The sequence below is a fragment of the Vigna unguiculata genome, chromosome 7 (assembly GCF_037176805.1).
Source record: "Vigna unguiculata cultivar grain cowpea cultivar isolate G323 ecotype 2 chromosome 7, ASM3717680v1, whole genome shotgun sequence".
Classification (NCBI taxonomy): domain Eukaryota; kingdom Viridiplantae; phylum Streptophyta; class Magnoliopsida; order Fabales; family Fabaceae; genus Vigna; species Vigna unguiculata.
Window position 1 is genome coordinate 43,952,148 of NC_140798.1, and position 17,559 is coordinate 43,969,706.

The following is a 17,559-nucleotide window of genomic DNA, read 5'->3' on the forward strand; positions in this document are numbered from 1 at the left end:
CTAATAACATCTCATCTTACAATAATGATTTATGAAAAAGCAGGATAGAGTGATAATCTTATTTATTTTAAAGGGGAAGAAAAAGAATGCTCCCAGCTTATGTTATTTTGTTAGTCAAACGTATCTAATTTTTCACCTGTCAAACAATCAATTAGAAAATAAATGGCAAGCATTATATATATTTTAACCCTAATAAAATATATAAATGGCAAGCATTATATATATTTTAACCCTAATAAAATATATAAATGGCAAGCATTATATATATTTTAACCCTAATAAAATATATAAATGGCAAGCATTATATATATTTTATACCCAACTGGGTACTCAGACTTAATTCTCTTTGCATATTTCCATTATATATATGTTTTATACATAACTCAGTACACTCTATAATGCATATCCCGCTATATTACATTGAATTGACAAAATATTTCCTATTGCAACATCTTACTTGATGACATTGCAAGATTACATATGACTTCTCCAAGGGAAAACGCTTTCTTCTCTCTCCCTGTAGTAAAATGTCAAGATGAATAGGAAGTCAGTAGCCTAGTGAAAAAACAATGAGCAAATCATCAGTCTTCATAAAATCAGCGATCCTTTGGAGATGTAATTTTTCCTCCAGTTCCGGCCCGACGCATCATCTCTGAAATATACTTAATGTCAGGAATAGTTTAAGATTAAGCAAACTTTAATGTACAAACATGTGCCATAGGGGTTGCTTTCCAAATAGGAATATCTGGATTTGATTTCCTAGCAATCAAAAGAAAGAAAATAAGCCCCGACGAATCGTTTTCTAGCAATAATGAGGGCACCTGCTTTAACCTTTAGACTTTTGGCAATTTAGTTATTCGTTCACACATTTCCCAAAATTTTATTACTATTACTAACTATCTCCAAGGTACAAAATTAGCATTTGGTTAGAGGAAAAAATAAACATAATGAAATGTTTGCTGTTAACAATGTAAAATGATTGATGAAAATAGTGTAAAGCTAAGATGCTTGAAGTTCGGATGGTATTTATAAGAGTAAAATGTTTTGTAACATGAAATAATAAGGACAAATTCCAAATAGATGCTATTTTATTAGCAAGTAGGGATCCATGAGGAAAATGGAAAAAATAGAACGAAGTAAAGGTTTAAAGTTGGGATGGATTTAAAAAATAAAATAAAATAAAGTTATGATGGGTAATTCACAAATGTAAAACTTCAACAGGTATTTGTAACTAGACATAGAAAAGATAAATGCTGAAGAAATGTTGTGCGGGAAATTACAATGGTACATATTAAAAGTTGGAAGGCTCGAGCAGGTGAGCACCTCCAATATAACCTCTAGGAGGATTTCCCTAATATAACTTTAGGCAGTTTCTTCCTGCACTTCCATAAATTTCTTCAAATAAATTATTATATTTTGGATTGTGTAATCTGAAATTAAAATCTTATATTCCAAAATTTACAAGCTAAAATACATTTTTTTTATATTTCCGAATATACAATCTAAAATATAATTTATTTTGGAAATCACAGTCTCGCATACAGAAATTGTATTCCAGTGTCCCATCCAGATAGAATTTTTTTATTTTAAATTCCGAAATATAAAATTCAGAATAAAAAAAAAATTATGAGGGTGCAGGTTGAGACAATGGAAGTGCAGGAAGAAATGGAAATGGCCTCACCTTTACTCTAGCTAATTTTAATTGAAAATGTGTTTGGACCATACTTTGGGTTAAAAGATATCAATGTCCTTAAACTCTCAATGAGAGTTCCATAGGACAAGCCCAAGTCCATTTGTAATGGACATTTCCAAGTGCTATTCAGCATTTGCATAAGGGGTTAAGTGGTCCATTAAACCAGATTTAATCTAATTTTTTATCAATCCAATTAAATTCAATTGAATCAAGTTTACCTCTTTTTAGCAGCTGGATCCAATCCAACTTAATTATAACTGGATTGTATTATCAAGTTGAAATATTTTTAAAAAAATATTACCTCTGAAGAAAAAAAACACCTCAAAATAAATATTTTCAATGTTTCTGATTATAAGATAACAAGAATAATTATAACATACAAAAATAATATTAACATGATAAAAACATAGAATTGATTTTTTATAGTAAAATTATTAGAAAAATCATATATTTATTTATTATGTAGTTGGGTTCAATCAGGTTTGAAATTCATAAATCTATTCCTCAAACCAACTCTAATTGGAGACATTAAATAACTCAACCCAATCTAACCCACAAAAGTATAATTGGATTGGTTAGGAAGGGAGCAGGGCTTGTTGCTCATCTTGCAGCTGACCAAATGCCAGGAAAGGAATATATACTCTTTTTAAAGATGATTTTATATGTTCCAAATGGAAAAATACACCAGCCCTCATACGTGCAAAAAGAAGAAAGAAAAAAAGAAGTAAAGGCCATTTTAAAATTGGTAAAAAGAGAAAACTTGCCTCGTTTCCACTCTAGCTCTTCAGCCAATTCTTCTTTCCATTTCCTTTGTCTCTCCGAGAAGTTTGAGCTGCAGATCAAAATAATTTGAGTCCCATTTCCACATACGGGCAGAACAAATAAAAGGACAGAACATATATACAGTATCATAGGTGGTAATTTATTATGCAGATTCGGTGTTTTATTTCCGTAACATGCGATGCATTTAATAAAATTATATATTAGGCAGATTACTGAGGTAAAACTCCAAATCTATATAGAGACCAATACAAACAGTACCTATAGTGCTGAATGTAAGTTTTCTCCATAAAATTGCATTTACTATCAAGCACCAGATACGTACCTTGCACTAGATGATTCCAGCTCAGCGTCATGAAGAGTCTCCTTTAATTCATTAAGCTCAGATGGCTGAATTTCCTGCAAAGGTTGACAGTGAGCACCATTATGCTTCGATCGGTATTTGGTATGACTTCCAGGGCTTGCTACGGTAGCACTGCCAACCATTGAGAACCGTCTCCAAGCCTGACTAGGCGATCTGAGTTTTGATGTTACATTTGGGACACCCGATATAACTTTACTCTTTGCAAAGGAAGTAGGAGCAACGGCTGCATTTGATATGCTAAAGAATTCTTCATAAAGAGGTGTTTGAAGCTTCTTCAGTTCAAGGGCCTATTGTAAGACATTAAAATAAAATTAAAAAAAATGTTTCTAATCTTAACAATGCTAGATTTAAAGAAAAAAGAAAACAAAATACAAAGGTAACAACCATTGAGTAATGCTATACTGAGAGTCAACAAATATATGGTCTTGAATTAAAATAGAACCTTAGTATCAAGGAAGTCTCTAATTTTACATTCAGTAACTTCTTCATCATCTTCAGTTCCTAGAGGCTCACTTGAAAATGACAAGTATGGTCTGTTTTTCTCTAAATATTGGGTTTCATTAAAATTGCAAAGATGATCATCCGCAGGTTTGCTCGAAGGATTGCAACTCTATTCAAGCAAATTGATCAGCTCAGAGTTAAAAAATTACTAATCATAAATGGAAACATCTAAAACAGGGGAAGATAAAGCAAACATGACACCTTCGTATCATCAGAAGCTAATAGAGATTCAGATTTTACTGGTGAACCAATCAAAAAATCATCTTCATCTATCAGACACATGTCATCATCATTGTTGTCTGCTCTCTGGTAGGAATCTGCTTTATGATACACAGTTGAGAACTTTATGCTATCTATCTGACAAACATCCTTCAAGCCAGTGCAAGTTGATCCCTGGACAGAATCCAAGCTGCAAAACCAATATGATATTAGTTGATCATCCATGCCCGAAAGAAGTTTCACCAAAAACAGATGTACTTACAAGGTTCTAGAGTTCATTCCATATGTTGCCATCTTATTGCAAGAATCCTGTGATAGGAAAAATAAACAGTTGATGAAAAGCAAGTTATGGTGTGCATCATATATACTCACAGCTTGGACACTAACCCTGATTGAACTGCGTAAGATTGAATGAGATCCATGATATTCAGAGGTGATGAACGGATGCTGCAGATGATAAATAAGGCAGAATCACTACAGTAACTTTGAAGGAAAAGATAAGTAAACAAATTCAAATGAATGTTCCACACTTGGGCTAGTTGTAAATTTAACTGTTATTTATTTTTGTTATAGCTTTTAGCTAACTTCAGCTATTGGTGGATTGATGTATTTTTTAACCAAAATCATGTGTAATAATTCATTCAGTTTATTTTTATTGAAATCAATTAACAAGAGTTCACTTTCTGAGTTCATGAGTTTTCTCTTGTTTACAAAACCTTGATATGCTATTAGCGCACTAAGGAGAAAATTGGTTGTCTTTGGAAAAGACTAGGTTTCAGGAATACGACTTGGTCCTCATACATAAAAATGGACTAAAGCAAAAAGAGGACGAAACCTCACTACTAATAGTGTGACTAAAAAAAGAACTATGATTGTGCTTACCTAACTGAAATAACACACAAAAACAAGGATTTTAACTTGGAAAAACTAGATGTTAATTATTGCAAAACTTATCAAGACTTGGATTTTGCAACTGAGACAATAGATTAAAGGGAGCCATATAAAATATTATGAATAGGATGAGGGGGAAGGTAAATAACCAAAAGTACAAAGAGAAGAAAAATAAGATTTACTACTGATTATATGATTATTGAACCCAGAATCAAGGACCCAGGAGTTCAAAGAGTGAGAGACGCTGACAAAATCATTACCAATTAGAAAGAGGCTTCGAGGTCCCCATACCATTAAAGGAAACTGTTGAAGATTGTTAATGATTTAATGTTAGCAGAAGCAGATTCTACAAGAGCATATTGTGCAAGAACATTTATTACTAGTTATATGGTCGATGACTCTAAAATCAAGGACCCAGGGGCTTAAAGATTGAGAGATGCCGACAAAATCATTACTAATATGTGCAATAGAAGCAATGGACCAAAAGCTTGACAGTCCCCATACTATCAAAAATCACTGAAGATTGTTAGAAGTATAATATCATGAACCCATATCCAAGTTGAGAACTCTGAACCTTCACCTCTCACTTGGGGGGGGGGGTTCATAGTTGATTGTTTGTTAGCTTAACCATTAGTTATAGGTTTCATTGTTCTCCCTTCAAGTTAATTTCCATAATTGGCATCTTGATGCATAGTTGAACCAAAACCATATGTAATCTCACCCATTTAGTTCAATTTTTATAAAATCAAGTAAACAAGAGCATTAATTTCTCTGAGTCAATGAGTCATCTCTCAATTACAAGCTTGATATTTTGTCATGATGGTTGATATTGTGTAAGTTAGGGAAAATGTTTAAAATACCTGTAACAACTCTGATGCAGAAGGCCTTAAATCTGGCTCCCTGTCACCACAAATTAATGCATAGTGATTAAAAGTCAAATCATCAAAATAAATTAGCACTCTTAATCTAAAATTCAAATTGAATCACTAATTAGAATAAAATAGAATCATCATAATGGTAAAAGCATTGTATGTATGTACTTGTGGAAACATTTCAGCAAAAAGTCTTCGGCCTCAGCAGACAGATGTTCAGGTATGGGTGGATGAGATTTAGTTGTCCCGATATAGAAAATAGCTGAAACCTAAGAAAAAGAGAAGTTTAAGTGAAAGCATGTTATTGAACCCATTACATGCATATGCACTCACACGGATATTAACAAGTGAAAGTTGATAATAAAACTAGATTAATAAGTTAGGTGAGGCTTTCATTACCTCTTGGGGATACTGTTGACTCCATGGAGGCTTCCCTGTGGCCATCTCTATCACGGTGCATGCAACACTCCATATATCAGTGGAGCTTAAAAATCACAAGTTAGATTTTGTCACAAAGAATAGCTAATATCTCAAATCAAATTTAATGACCAAAATGACAAAAAAAAAAATAGCACCATATACGTCTATGAGAAATCATAAAACGTCATTTTTGTCGCCCAGTTAAGACTTTCCACAATTTAAACATGCATAATGAAACACAATTCCATAATTTGCATTAGAAGGCCGACACTTGTCTGTTTACTAGGATTTCACTAGACCTTTAGAGTGCCTTCACAATGGTTGAAATTCGCATGCTTCTTAAAGAAAGATTCAATTTTTTCTATAATTTAAAACTCATTATTTTTTTTCTCAAAGTCATTTCCAACAAAATGAAAAGAAAGAAAAAATGTTTAAACACATAAGTCACAAGCCAGTAGCAATTTTAAGAAAATCAAACCAAGCTTTCACCGGACCAGTAGAATGCCTTCACAATGGCTAAAACCCACATGTTTCTAAAAAAAAGAAAGGCGTCACATAATTCATTCTATAATTTTAAACTCATGTTTCTTTTTCTGAATTCATTTCCATCAAAATGAAAGGAAAAAGAAAAGATTTAACAGCATACTTCATGAGCCACAAACAATTTAAGAAAACTCAAAACCATTACATATAGAAGCTTAGTCCATAATGTAGATCCTTAAACAGGTTATATGTTGATTAGAGGTTGGGAGTGAAGTTAGATTGGTGCAAACCAAATACTAATAGATAATAAAGTCATCAAATCAGGTTCATGTCAATAGGGTGAAAGTTATCGTGAACAGCATCTCTTAGATGGGGTGACAATATTAGGAGTACCACATTATGTAGGATAATCTTATAATGATAGATAGTTAAGTCGTCAAATCGAGTTAGGCTTTACAAGAAAATATCAAGACTTAACAGTTTTCAGAGATATTGGCTTTACAAGTGAGCCTAATTTCTAGAATTCACTATTTTGAAGGCTCAAATTTAATTATCAATTGAACAAAATACAAAGTTGTTATTCCTTATAATAAAAGGAAAAACTTGAGGGGCAAACAAAAAGAAGTATGTGTAATATACCCTTTTATTAACCCATTCCAAATTATTTGAATCCTACTATTATTCATAAATCAAATCATTCAACTTTGTATATCACAATACATGACTGAATGTGTACAATTTTGTATCATGGATATGAATAACATGATTCAACCATTCATATTTTTTCTTCTTTCTTTTACTTTTCATTTTGCAATTCTCATAAAAAAAAAAAAAATTGAAAGCTATATAAGCTTATATTGTTACTTAAACCTATTTGATTATTCCTAGCTTTTTTTTTTTGTCACTCAATCATTTAATGCATGTAAGTCGAATTAGCTATTTAATTGTTTTGTTTCCTTTCTTCCAAAATAGAAGTTTCAGAATCTCAGATATAACTGATAAATTTGTTTTAAAGATTTTTTCCTAGGTTTTCTTTTCATCTATTTCTAGTTTAATATTTTTACGTTGAACACTATATACAGTCTGTATAATATTTGAAGTAACTTTCCACTGTTTGTAAATCTTACAATTGGATAAACTATGATTCACAATTCAAAAATTAGTTCAGCAACTGACGATTCAAAAACAATGGCATAACAGTCAGCCTCACTATGAATATGAATACAATCTGAGAGTTCCTCTATAACCACCTCTCAAAACAGATAAGTCTTTCCTTCCTGTCCATATCACACAAAACTATTTCCTTTTGGAAACATTTATTGGGACAAATGAATCTTAGAAAATACTTGACCGTGCTAGGATGATAATCTTTTTAGTATTATACACTTACATTGTATGTCCTGTTTGTAGAATAACTTCAGGGGACATCCAATGTGGCGTGCCCTTCATTGATTTTGCACCATTAATAGTAGCCTATATATACACAAATTCAGAAATGATGGCGACGTAACCCAAGAAACTAAAAATATCATAAAGAACTAATAACGTCAACAGTACCATACCAGTTCAACAACTTTCTTGGATGCACCAAAGTCTGCAAGTTTAATGCACCCTTTGTTATCAACTAGAATGTTGGCTCCCTGTATCCAACAACGACCAAAAGGATAAAGAGAGGCACCAAAGCAGAGAATCTTTTAGAAGTAAAAGTAAAAGCAAGAGCACGGTACCTTAATATCTCTGTGAATAATCCCATTATTGTGAAGGTATTCAAGGCCCAGTAAAAGCTGTTTCGTATACATTCTTATAACCTTAAAAAAAAAATAAAAAATTGAAGATTAAGCAACCATAGAATTACAACGCGATAAAATCTTATTACGCTTCATAAAGTAATAATTGAATATCACTTACGGATTCGGGGAAGGATCCAAATTTCCCCAAAAGTGATGAGATAGAACCACCAGGTACGAACTCCAGCAGAATATTTACGGAGTTCTCCTCTCTCGCAGTTCCCAAGTATCTCTATCATAATAAATAAATAAATAACAAAATGGAGGGGGAAAAGCACTTACTACATTATTGAACACCAAGGAATCAAAGTACTCTTATTCGAGTAATAAGACCACACTCACAACAATATTTGGATGCTTAAGATTCTTGAGAAGCTTAACTTCTTCTTCGAGCTCCCGAATATTAGCCTAACTCCACAGGGCATAAAGAGAATTTCTATCAATCATCACGTAGAACATCAACCAGATTACACAAAACAAGAGCATTTCATTCCACACCAAGACCTCTGAAAACACTTCTACGAAGCTCAACAATGCAAACCTATAGCACAGTAGCAGTACTAAAATCTCGTAAAAGTGAAACCGGATTTTTACCTGTGTGTTCTCCTTATAAGCGCTACCAGGCGCTATTAAAACCTAACAAAAAGCCATAAATTAAACAATTAGAACGTAATCAAGCAAAATTATAGCAAAAAAAGCGACGAAACAGAAATAGACCTGTTTGATGGCAATAAGCTCCCCGGAATCGAGGTTCATTCCCATGTAGACGTGACCGAAGGCGCCGGAACCAATCAACTCGCCCTTGCGCCACCGGATGGGAGGAGGAGGAGGTTTGAATGCGATTCGCGATTTTCGAATAACGGAGCCAAGCTTGTCGGCGATTCCGGCAAAGGGAGCATCGTCGCCCCCGGGTCGGAAAACCAGGGAGCGGCGAATAGAACCCAAAAAGTCTTGCATACTGTGGTTGTGGCTAGGGTTTGGTGAGGGTGGCGTTGTTGGCGTGAGTGGAACGGATGCAATATTTGAAAGGAAGGAATGAAGCAGATGCTGAGTTTTTCAAAATGATGGTTGCTCGCTGCTAGACAGTGTATCCCAACGGTCATCTTCTTTTGACTTTTGAATGGCCCCATTCCATCACATGAATGGTATGTCCGTAATTTCAATACTTTATGACCCACTATTTTAAAGTTCCTTTTCTATGTTGGGTGTTTTCATTTGTTTAAAAAAATGCTATTAGATGGCATATTATAAGTGAATCTGTCACTTGTTAAGGTTTTAGTAGGATGTTTAGGGTAATTTACAGTATTGAACTTGTCAGTCAATAAAAATATTTGTGAAAAAAATAACTATGCATATAATTTGATAACGATACTCATATTATAATATTTCTCTTTAACGATTGATATTTTGTTTTTGTTTGTTTTAAGATCGAAAATTGTTAGGGTGATAATTTTCACAAACTCATGTGACTCTTTTTTAGATGCATGTGAGGTTTAACCCTCTTTATGATTTTCTGTTTATCGGTTATTATAAAGATATATATTGATTGTTCTTGTATTATTCTAAAGTATATATAGAACATCATGTGAAACTAAAGGTATTTTGTTATTTTTAGAATTGTTTGGGGGTTGTGTGAGCGTCTTGGTCAAGTACGGGAAGTTGGCTTAAATATTGTGTTTTATTAGTATTTGTGTTTTTATAACTTTGCTTGTATTGATAGATCTAATGTGGTGTGAGTATGATTAGATGTATTTTGTTTGGTTAGATTGATAATTATATGTTGAATTGTGTATGTGACTCTGAATGAACTAAAAAAATTCTCTTTATAAGACTTCAATTTGAGTAATCCGACATTTGTTGAGCCTAAAATCAAGAAATATATTATCATAAAGATGTTTTAAACTAAGGATTAGCTCAAGGAATGTCATATTTCACAAATCAAGCTCAATCAAGAGTTTATATGATTTGTCATGGCACTAGGCAACATTGATGGAGTGTTGGGCACTAGTTTTGGAGTTTCAAAATAGAAGCCACTGCACATGTGGTGCCGGGTACCACCCTATCACTATCAGGAGCCACTTTCTGCCCTGGGCACTACCTAGTTTTTCTGTACTACACCCTTTTGGTAAAATAAAAATTTCAAATTTCCCACTTCGTTAACCGTCGGATCGTGTTAAAATTTTGACAGCTGATCTTAAACATGTGATTGTTCACTTTGATCAATGAGATTTTTGTTTTGAAGTTTGTAGTTAGATAAATGGTTTTCACCGTTTTGACGTACTTTATGTAGAGATGTCAAAATGGGTTGGAACTCGCGAGTGAATCCGGCTCACCACGTGTTCGGATCGGGTTGGGTTGAAATTTTTTTACAAATTTCAACACGGTTTGATTTTTGACCCGGGTTGAACCGTGGTGAGCCAGGTTGGTTCACCAATTCGCAAATAAAGGGTTACACAAATGTTTTTTTTAAGTTAGACTTTGCATTTGGGTCATGTTAGATTATTTTTTTTAGCCAACACATAGATAATTTGTAGTTTTTAATTTTTTTTTATTTGGATTGTATTAAAATTTATTTAGATTTTAATTATAATTATAATTTAATTTTGACCGAAAAAAATTATATTTTTTTAATTAAGTAAATCCGTGAGTCAGCCCGTTTAACTCACCAACCCCTGTGGTAGGCCAGGTCGGATTTGAATTTTTTGACTCGCTAATAAGTGAATTGAATTGAGTTGACTCACTAAATGATCAATCTATGATAGATCGAACCGGACTATCCGTTTTGACAACTCTAATTTTATACATGTATATGTTGGATATTAAAATTGATTGAAATGAAACTTTTGATACGTGAAAATAAAATTAAAAATATACACGACAAGATATATCGATGTATGATTGTGGATATAAATAAAAAATCACATATTAAATAATAATCAATTAACTTATCTTTCTATTTTTTTAAAATTAAAATTCATCGAATTTAATACGAATTACAAAAAATACATCAAATTTTAAAAACTAAAAATATATTTAAATCTTAAAAAACGCAGAAATAATGTATATTTTCAAAGGATAAATGTTTTAACAATTGCGAAATATAAATTTCAATTAAGTATTAACTTTTTCTCTCTTTTACTATTATTAAGTTTGATTTTTTTTTTTAGTAAAAAAATGTTTATAAATATTTTTACCTAATTTATTTTGAAAAAAGCAAGCATAACTTGAGCTAATGTTTAAACAGAATCACACACTTCATGTTTTCCAGAAACTCCTCTATTTAATTCCTTAAAAAAATAGTTTAAGTTTATAACTTATTTATGTGCATATGATAACTTAATTCATTTTATCCAAGTGATTATCATATGACATCATGAAATATCCTGTGAATGGGTAGGAGGAACCTATTTTTATCCGATAAGTAATTGCCTGTCTATATCGTTTCTTTTCCTCATTAACGGTATCCTAACACAAGTTTGAAGGTTGAAAGCTCAACATTCGCATTATATTCAGCCCAATCCTTACCAAGTTACTGTCCTTCAACTTATACCCTTCCTTATTCACTTCATGGGTGTCTTGGGAGTTCCTAAAGACAGCACCTTTTGTTTTGTATCCTTCAAATCCCAATACCCTTTTGTCCAACAAGTCTAAATTTTGTGTCTTATTACTCAATTGACTTGTGTTTGATCATTTCTTTGTTTTTTTGGGATTGTTGAGAAAGAAGATGCAGCTTGATCTGGAATCACTGTCAGAAGCTACTTCTGGTGCCATTGGGTCACTTGTTAGTACCACCGTCCTGTACCCTCTTGATACTTGCAAGACAAAATATCAAGCTGAAGTTCAAGCTCAGCATCAGCGAAAATACAAGTTCCATTCTTCACCCTTTTAACATTTTGGGGGTTCGACTTAATTATGTTCTGACATATATGTGCTTGTTGTAGTTCATGGGTTGGGCTGTCGTGTGCTAGTGATAGTTTAGTAGCGTAATTTTGATATTTTTGGCCAATTTCCATATAAGCAGCTTATTAGTATTTATTATTGTGGTAGTTGACATTATTTGTAAGTGCGTTTTTTTCTGGATCATGAGCCAAAATTAAACAAATTAGGTTTAAGTGTGTGTTTGGATTATAGAACCCTTTTATCTGGTAAAAATGAAGCAATAAAAACTGGAAATTGGGTAAGTCATGTAAAGTTGGTCACTGCTTGCACTAGAAAATCTGGTTTAATATTGAAAGCCAATGATAATGATAACTTTCCAATTGCAAAAGTTGCAGGTGCTGGTTTGCTTTTATCTTGATGTTTTCTATCCTGGCAACACCAGGAAGCAGGAATTTTATAGTGAGTTGTGCTTATTTGATTTTGTTGCTCTGTCTTGTGTAGGAGAATTTCTGATGTTTTATGGGAAGCAATTGCTACCCGTCAGGTGCTATCACTGTACCAAGGCCTTGGGACAAAAAACGTTCAGTCCTTCATTTCGTCGTTCATTTATTTCTATGGATACAGTTACTTTAGGAAGCTGTATTTGAAAAGAAGTGGAAACAGGTCCATTGGAACAGCAGCAAATTTGGTTGTTGCCACCGCTGCTGGGGTCTTTACAATAGTAATAACACAGGCAAGCATAATTGTACTTATGTTTTTGAGAAAAATTGCTGGTAGTTACTTCGATGTGTTGAGCTTTTCTGTAATATGCCAACTGAGGGAGCTTTTCTTAACTTAGAATGAAATTGAATTTTTTTTAGGGTAATTATTCTGTTGACATGACAACTATAACTAAGGTCAATATTTGGCAATTGTGGTATGTGATCAACAAAGAGTCACCTAAGCTTAGCAGTTGTGTTGGGGATTCGGGTAGGTTTTTTTGTTGATGTCATAGCAAGAACATTATCCAGCGAAAAAAAAAAGAATGGAATATCACCAACTATGTAGTGTTCTCTCTAGAAAATTGTTATGTAATATTTGCAAAAGAAACAAACTGATTCCTAATTAATTTATTGTTGTCCGAACTTAACCTTTCCTTATTGTTAGGCACTCAATCTTCACTAGTTTGTGCTTGTACATTATAGCCTTTGGATACAGCATCCTCGCGGATGCAGACAAGTGAATTTGGAAAATCCAAGGGATTCTGGAAGACTCTTTCAGAGGGTACATGGAGTGAGGCATATGACGGACTTGCCATTTCCATTCTTTTAACAACAAATCCATCCATTCAGGTATCTTTTTTAGTATGCATTTATACAAATGAGACACAGAGGAACTGTTTTTCCAGATTAGGTTTCAGTTCAGGATTACCTAACTCAGACAAGGATTTTTTTCCTCGACAGTATACTGCATACGATCAGCTGAAAGAGAGAATATTAAAGAGCAAAATAAGCAATAGAACAGGTACAAAGTCATCCCCAGAAGCACTCTCTGCATTTTCTGCTTTCATGCTTGGTGCAGTTTCAAAATGTGCAGCAACGTGCTTGACATACCCAGCTATCAGGTGGATGATCAATTTAAATTATTTTCCCTCCCCCAAAGTTTGTTACGTTACGTCTGTTATTGATTCTGGTAATATTATGCAAATGAAGAAAAAAAAAATCAATTTTATTTTATGCTGATCTACGGTCTTTTCTTGATTGAGATGTATCTGACAGATACTATGAGTTAGCTAGTTAGTTACATTGTTCAGTTAACTTAGTAGGTTAAAGAAAAATGGTATGTTACGAATAAATAGGAAGAGGGGTTAGAAAGGGTTACACCACTACGAGTTGGTTTTGGGGCTTGGATCTCTTGTATGGGTGTGTTTGGAAACACTTTGAGAGGATTGATTCTATTTGATATGGGAAAATCAATTTTGGTTGATGGAGAAACTAGAAAGAGTTGCTTCTCTTTGGTGTGAATTTTCCATCTACAATTGATTTTAGAAATTGATTTTGGGTACCTCCAAACAATTTTTTAGCATGAATTGATTTTAGGAATTGATTTTGGATGTTTCCAAAGTGAAACCAAACATGCACTATATCGAAGAAGTTTGTGCATTATTTTTCCTGATCAATGCCATTACTTTCTCAGGAGCGCAATCTAAACCAAAAAAGCTAATGTGATACAATAGTGTTTTCTATGTTTATGCTAAGCTGTGGACTCTCTGATTAAAGATTTTTGAATTTTGGATAGGTGTAAGGTCATGATTCAGGCTGCTGAATCAGATGATGATAAGAGTACAGAAGCTGAGAGGAAGGCACAGAGGACAATCTCTGGAGCACTCTATACTATTTGGAAAAGAGAAGGTGTATTGGGGTTTTTCAAAGGATTGCAGGCGCAGATATTGAAAACTGTTCTTAGCTCTGCATTACTTCTGATGGTAAAGGAGAAGATCGCAAAGTCCACATGGATTCTAATGCTCATGATTGGAAGATACCTGTCTGTGAATTCCCCCAAACTGAAGGCAATTTGAATGTCATGAGTAATTCTTAAAACAGCTTTTCATCGAAGAATATGCTAAAATTGGCTTTGTATAATTTGGCAGATGCCAAGCTCTAAAAAATTATATTATTGATAATAATGACAGGCATTATATTTGCCTCTAGCATTCTATAGAATTACAATACCAAAACAACACTTACACAAGGGCATGTCCATTCCATCTAGAAAAAGCAGTTGTCTTCAATGAGCTCAACCTGACAAACATTTTTTTGGTAACAAAATTGCAACCTTAAAGCATTGTGAACGACCATCCTCTTTGTTTCATGACAGGAAGATGTAACCAATTAAGAAGATGATTGAGCAATAAAACAATCCAGATCCGGAAATCAAATTGGCACCATTAGAAGTATAGGGAGAAAAGGTTCCTGCAGGAGTGTTTGTTGTCAAGACAACAACAATCCAATTATCTTCTGAACCAATACCAATTCCTGTATATTTTGTGTCATTGAGACTATCTGAGTAGAGAGATTTTGTGAAATTAGTTAGGACAAGACCTGGAACCAGACCAGGAACACAAACAGGCATTATATTTCCACCCCTGGTGTTGGAAATGGCCAAGTGACACTTTGATAAGAGGTCTGGATAGTTGGAAAACTGAGGCTCAGTGCCAGGTACGGTGTTAGCACCAGTGGTATTTGTGCAGGGTTGTTTCTTGAATTGATCAGCTATTTTATCAGCAAGGCAATCTGCATTATCATTCCTTGTTAGAGCTTTCAAGTTTATTGATGCTCGATACTTGTTGATACCCTGATAAAGATTGTCTTCTTCATCTGCAGAAGAATGTTAAGATGAGGTAAGTGCAGGTTCAACATAATAACTTCAATAGTATGTATGCACATATCCGTGAATGTGCAAGTAAGCCAGAAAATGTTGACATGCGAGATTTGACAATCATCTATCCTCACTAAGAAAACTTTTCTTTCAATAATGAACATTAGCATATTGAAGAGAGAGCAAATAGTACTCACCATCGTCACATTTAACTGGATAGTTCATCAAGAGAATCACAAGGGAAGAAAGGAGAAGCCAGAAACACAGATAGAACTTGGGCAGCACCATCCTTCTCTTTTTAGTGTTAGAAGTAGAAGACTCTAACATAGCAAAAGAAGTTGCCACTTTGGGATCATATATGAGGGGTTCAATTCAAACACAAGTTTCCTTGTGCAGGGTGCTTTACTGTTTCTTCAAGCATACGTTAGAAGCTATAGACATCACACTGACACCGACGAAGACATCACAACGGTAAGGAAAATGGTTGCTGGTATTTCAGTATCAGATTCAAAGGGGTCTGTCCTTTTTTCCCATGCATGCACAGATGATGGTATTTCCTTTACTGGGAAGACGTTGTCTTATACAACGTAATCGCAGTAATTTTACAATTTCGTTGGATGTATTGTCACTGTGGGATTAGTAGGACTCATACCACATAACATGGCGGTTACATCTCCCATTAAGGAAGTAGTTTGTACCTAAAAGTGTCTACCTTACACCAATTTGGTGCACCGAATAAATTGGAATATTAGATGTCTTCCTACAATATTTTTTTATGACACCTTGAAGACTATAACTTCCTACATGTAATCAATCATTATCATCTTCTATTTTTCTTATAAATTACTGAGAACAATAGTTATCAATAATAGCTTCACACCATATGAATAACTTGATTTCTAATTATTATTATTAAAGATATGCAATAAAAGAACCACAGTTATGAGAGTCTGCTAAAATTTCTTTCTTCAGCATGAGAAGAGCTTTGGTAACAGAAATAACACTCAACCATAAGCAGCAATCCAGAAAATAGTTGCTGGGTGGACTCAACCAGAAAAAATAAAGTCAACAAACTTCAAATTCATTAAGTGAATTGAAATGGAAGCTTAAGCAAGACACATTGGTTTAACTGAGCTCAACTCTATCCACAAAATCCATGAATAGTTTACCTCTTCTGTTTCATATCTGGTGCAAATTCTAACAGTTCAGATTGGTTACAAATATCCAGTGGGAATTGCAACTTCTACACAGACACTTGTTCTAACAGTATCTTTTGTTAGAAATAAACTTAAACAGTCTTGAACGATTTCGCAAGGTAAATTGTCTATCAAATCCTTCTGATCCACGTTTACTTCGTTATTCAACTTCTGAAATTTAGCACAAACCATCTTCCATCATTTAATGTTTTCCAAATGGACAAATGCACCATCATAAGAATACAAAATGTCTCAAATTTCAATGTGCTTTTATTTTCTTTCTTTTTCTGTTTCACCAAAAATAGAACATTACTAAATCAGGTGATCAAATTGAAACCAAAATCTCTTCACTATTTCTTGAAACACCCATGATTCTTCCTCTAAACAGCTATCTAACTTCATGTTTGAGTGAGTTTGCAAAACTGGTATCACAAAATTGATTTTGATTTAATGAGATTTATGTTAGAATGTTAATTCTGAAAGCAGGTTGACTTTTTTTTTATTCATTGCAAAAAGTTGTTTTAACTCAAAATCAATTCTGAGCACAATAAATCAATCTGCATCTTTAGTTTATAAAAAAATGTTTATATCTTCTTAAATTATTCATACTTGTATGTGAATCAAGTTGAAATATTAGTCCTTCATAACCTGTGACACATTGTTTCAACATCGATCTACTCCAAATCTTCATCACCAACTGCGTACTCATCCTAGTTCTAATAAGCTACTGCCATAGGAGCTTCTTAACCTGAATAATTTTAAAAACGAATTAAAATTAATAAAACCCACTATCAAGATTATCGATAACTCATCTTAATTATTAAATGTTATAATAACAAATCTAGTGGTTAGAATAAAATGATCCGGACAATCTGCATTTAAAAAAATAAGTTTAATGACTTATTTCATTGTATTATTAATTTATTTTTAATTTCATTTCATTACTATTGATAAATTAATATGGTTTTCTTCCAAAGACTCAAACTACTCCTCCTCCTAGAAACAAGTTTATTGTTGATGGTATGTTTCTTCAAAATTGATAAGAAGTGTTAACATTTCTCTATATTTTTGGTGGTCCACAGATGCCACGTCCACCCCCAAAGTGTGTGGAACATCA

General features: G+C 33.4%; 2 protein-coding genes and 1 pseudogene across 3 annotated transcripts; 1 reads left to right on the forward strand and 2 right to left on the reverse strand.

Moving 5' to 3' along the window:
• Positions 1-284: 284 nt before the first annotated feature.
• On the reverse strand, positions 285-9,106 carry LOC114190318 (mitogen-activated protein kinase kinase kinase NPK1-like; annotated as a pseudogene). Its single transcript, XR_014996532.1, has 17 exons — positions 8,728-9,106; positions 8,605-8,646; positions 8,353-8,418; positions 8,132-8,242; positions 7,951-8,031; positions 7,786-7,863; positions 7,614-7,696; positions 5,720-5,804; positions 5,489-5,589; positions 5,309-5,348; positions 3,945-4,004; positions 3,820-3,866; positions 3,540-3,747; positions 3,280-3,447; positions 2,799-3,124; positions 2,458-2,525; positions 285-652 (listed from the first exon to the last, which is right to left on the reverse strand). The product of XR_014996532.1 is annotated as a mitogen-activated protein kinase kinase kinase NPK1-like (transcript).
• Positions 9,107-11,432: 2,326 nt separating this feature from the next.
• Positions 11,433-14,591, forward strand: LOC114192022 (peroxisomal adenine nucleotide carrier 1-like). Its single transcript, XM_028081560.2, has 5 exons — positions 11,433-11,877; positions 12,391-12,622; positions 13,074-13,220; positions 13,332-13,492; positions 14,167-14,591. Exons 1-5 carry the CDS (start codon positions 11,735-11,737, stop codon positions 14,444-14,446), a joined length of 963 nt encoding a protein of 320 aa, XP_027937361.1. The 5' UTR covers positions 11,433-11,734; the 3' UTR covers positions 14,447-14,591.
• On the reverse strand, positions 14,497-15,795 carry LOC114192023 (putative GPI-anchored protein At3g06035). Its single transcript, XM_028081561.2, has 2 exons — positions 15,444-15,795; positions 14,497-15,245 (listed from the first exon to the last, which is right to left on the reverse strand). The coding sequence occupies exons 1-2, from the start codon at positions 15,571-15,573 to the stop codon at positions 14,737-14,739; spliced, it is 639 nt and encodes a 212-aa protein (XP_027937362.1). The 5' UTR covers positions 15,574-15,795; the 3' UTR covers positions 14,497-14,736.
• Positions 15,796-17,559: the final 1,764 nt, after the last annotated feature.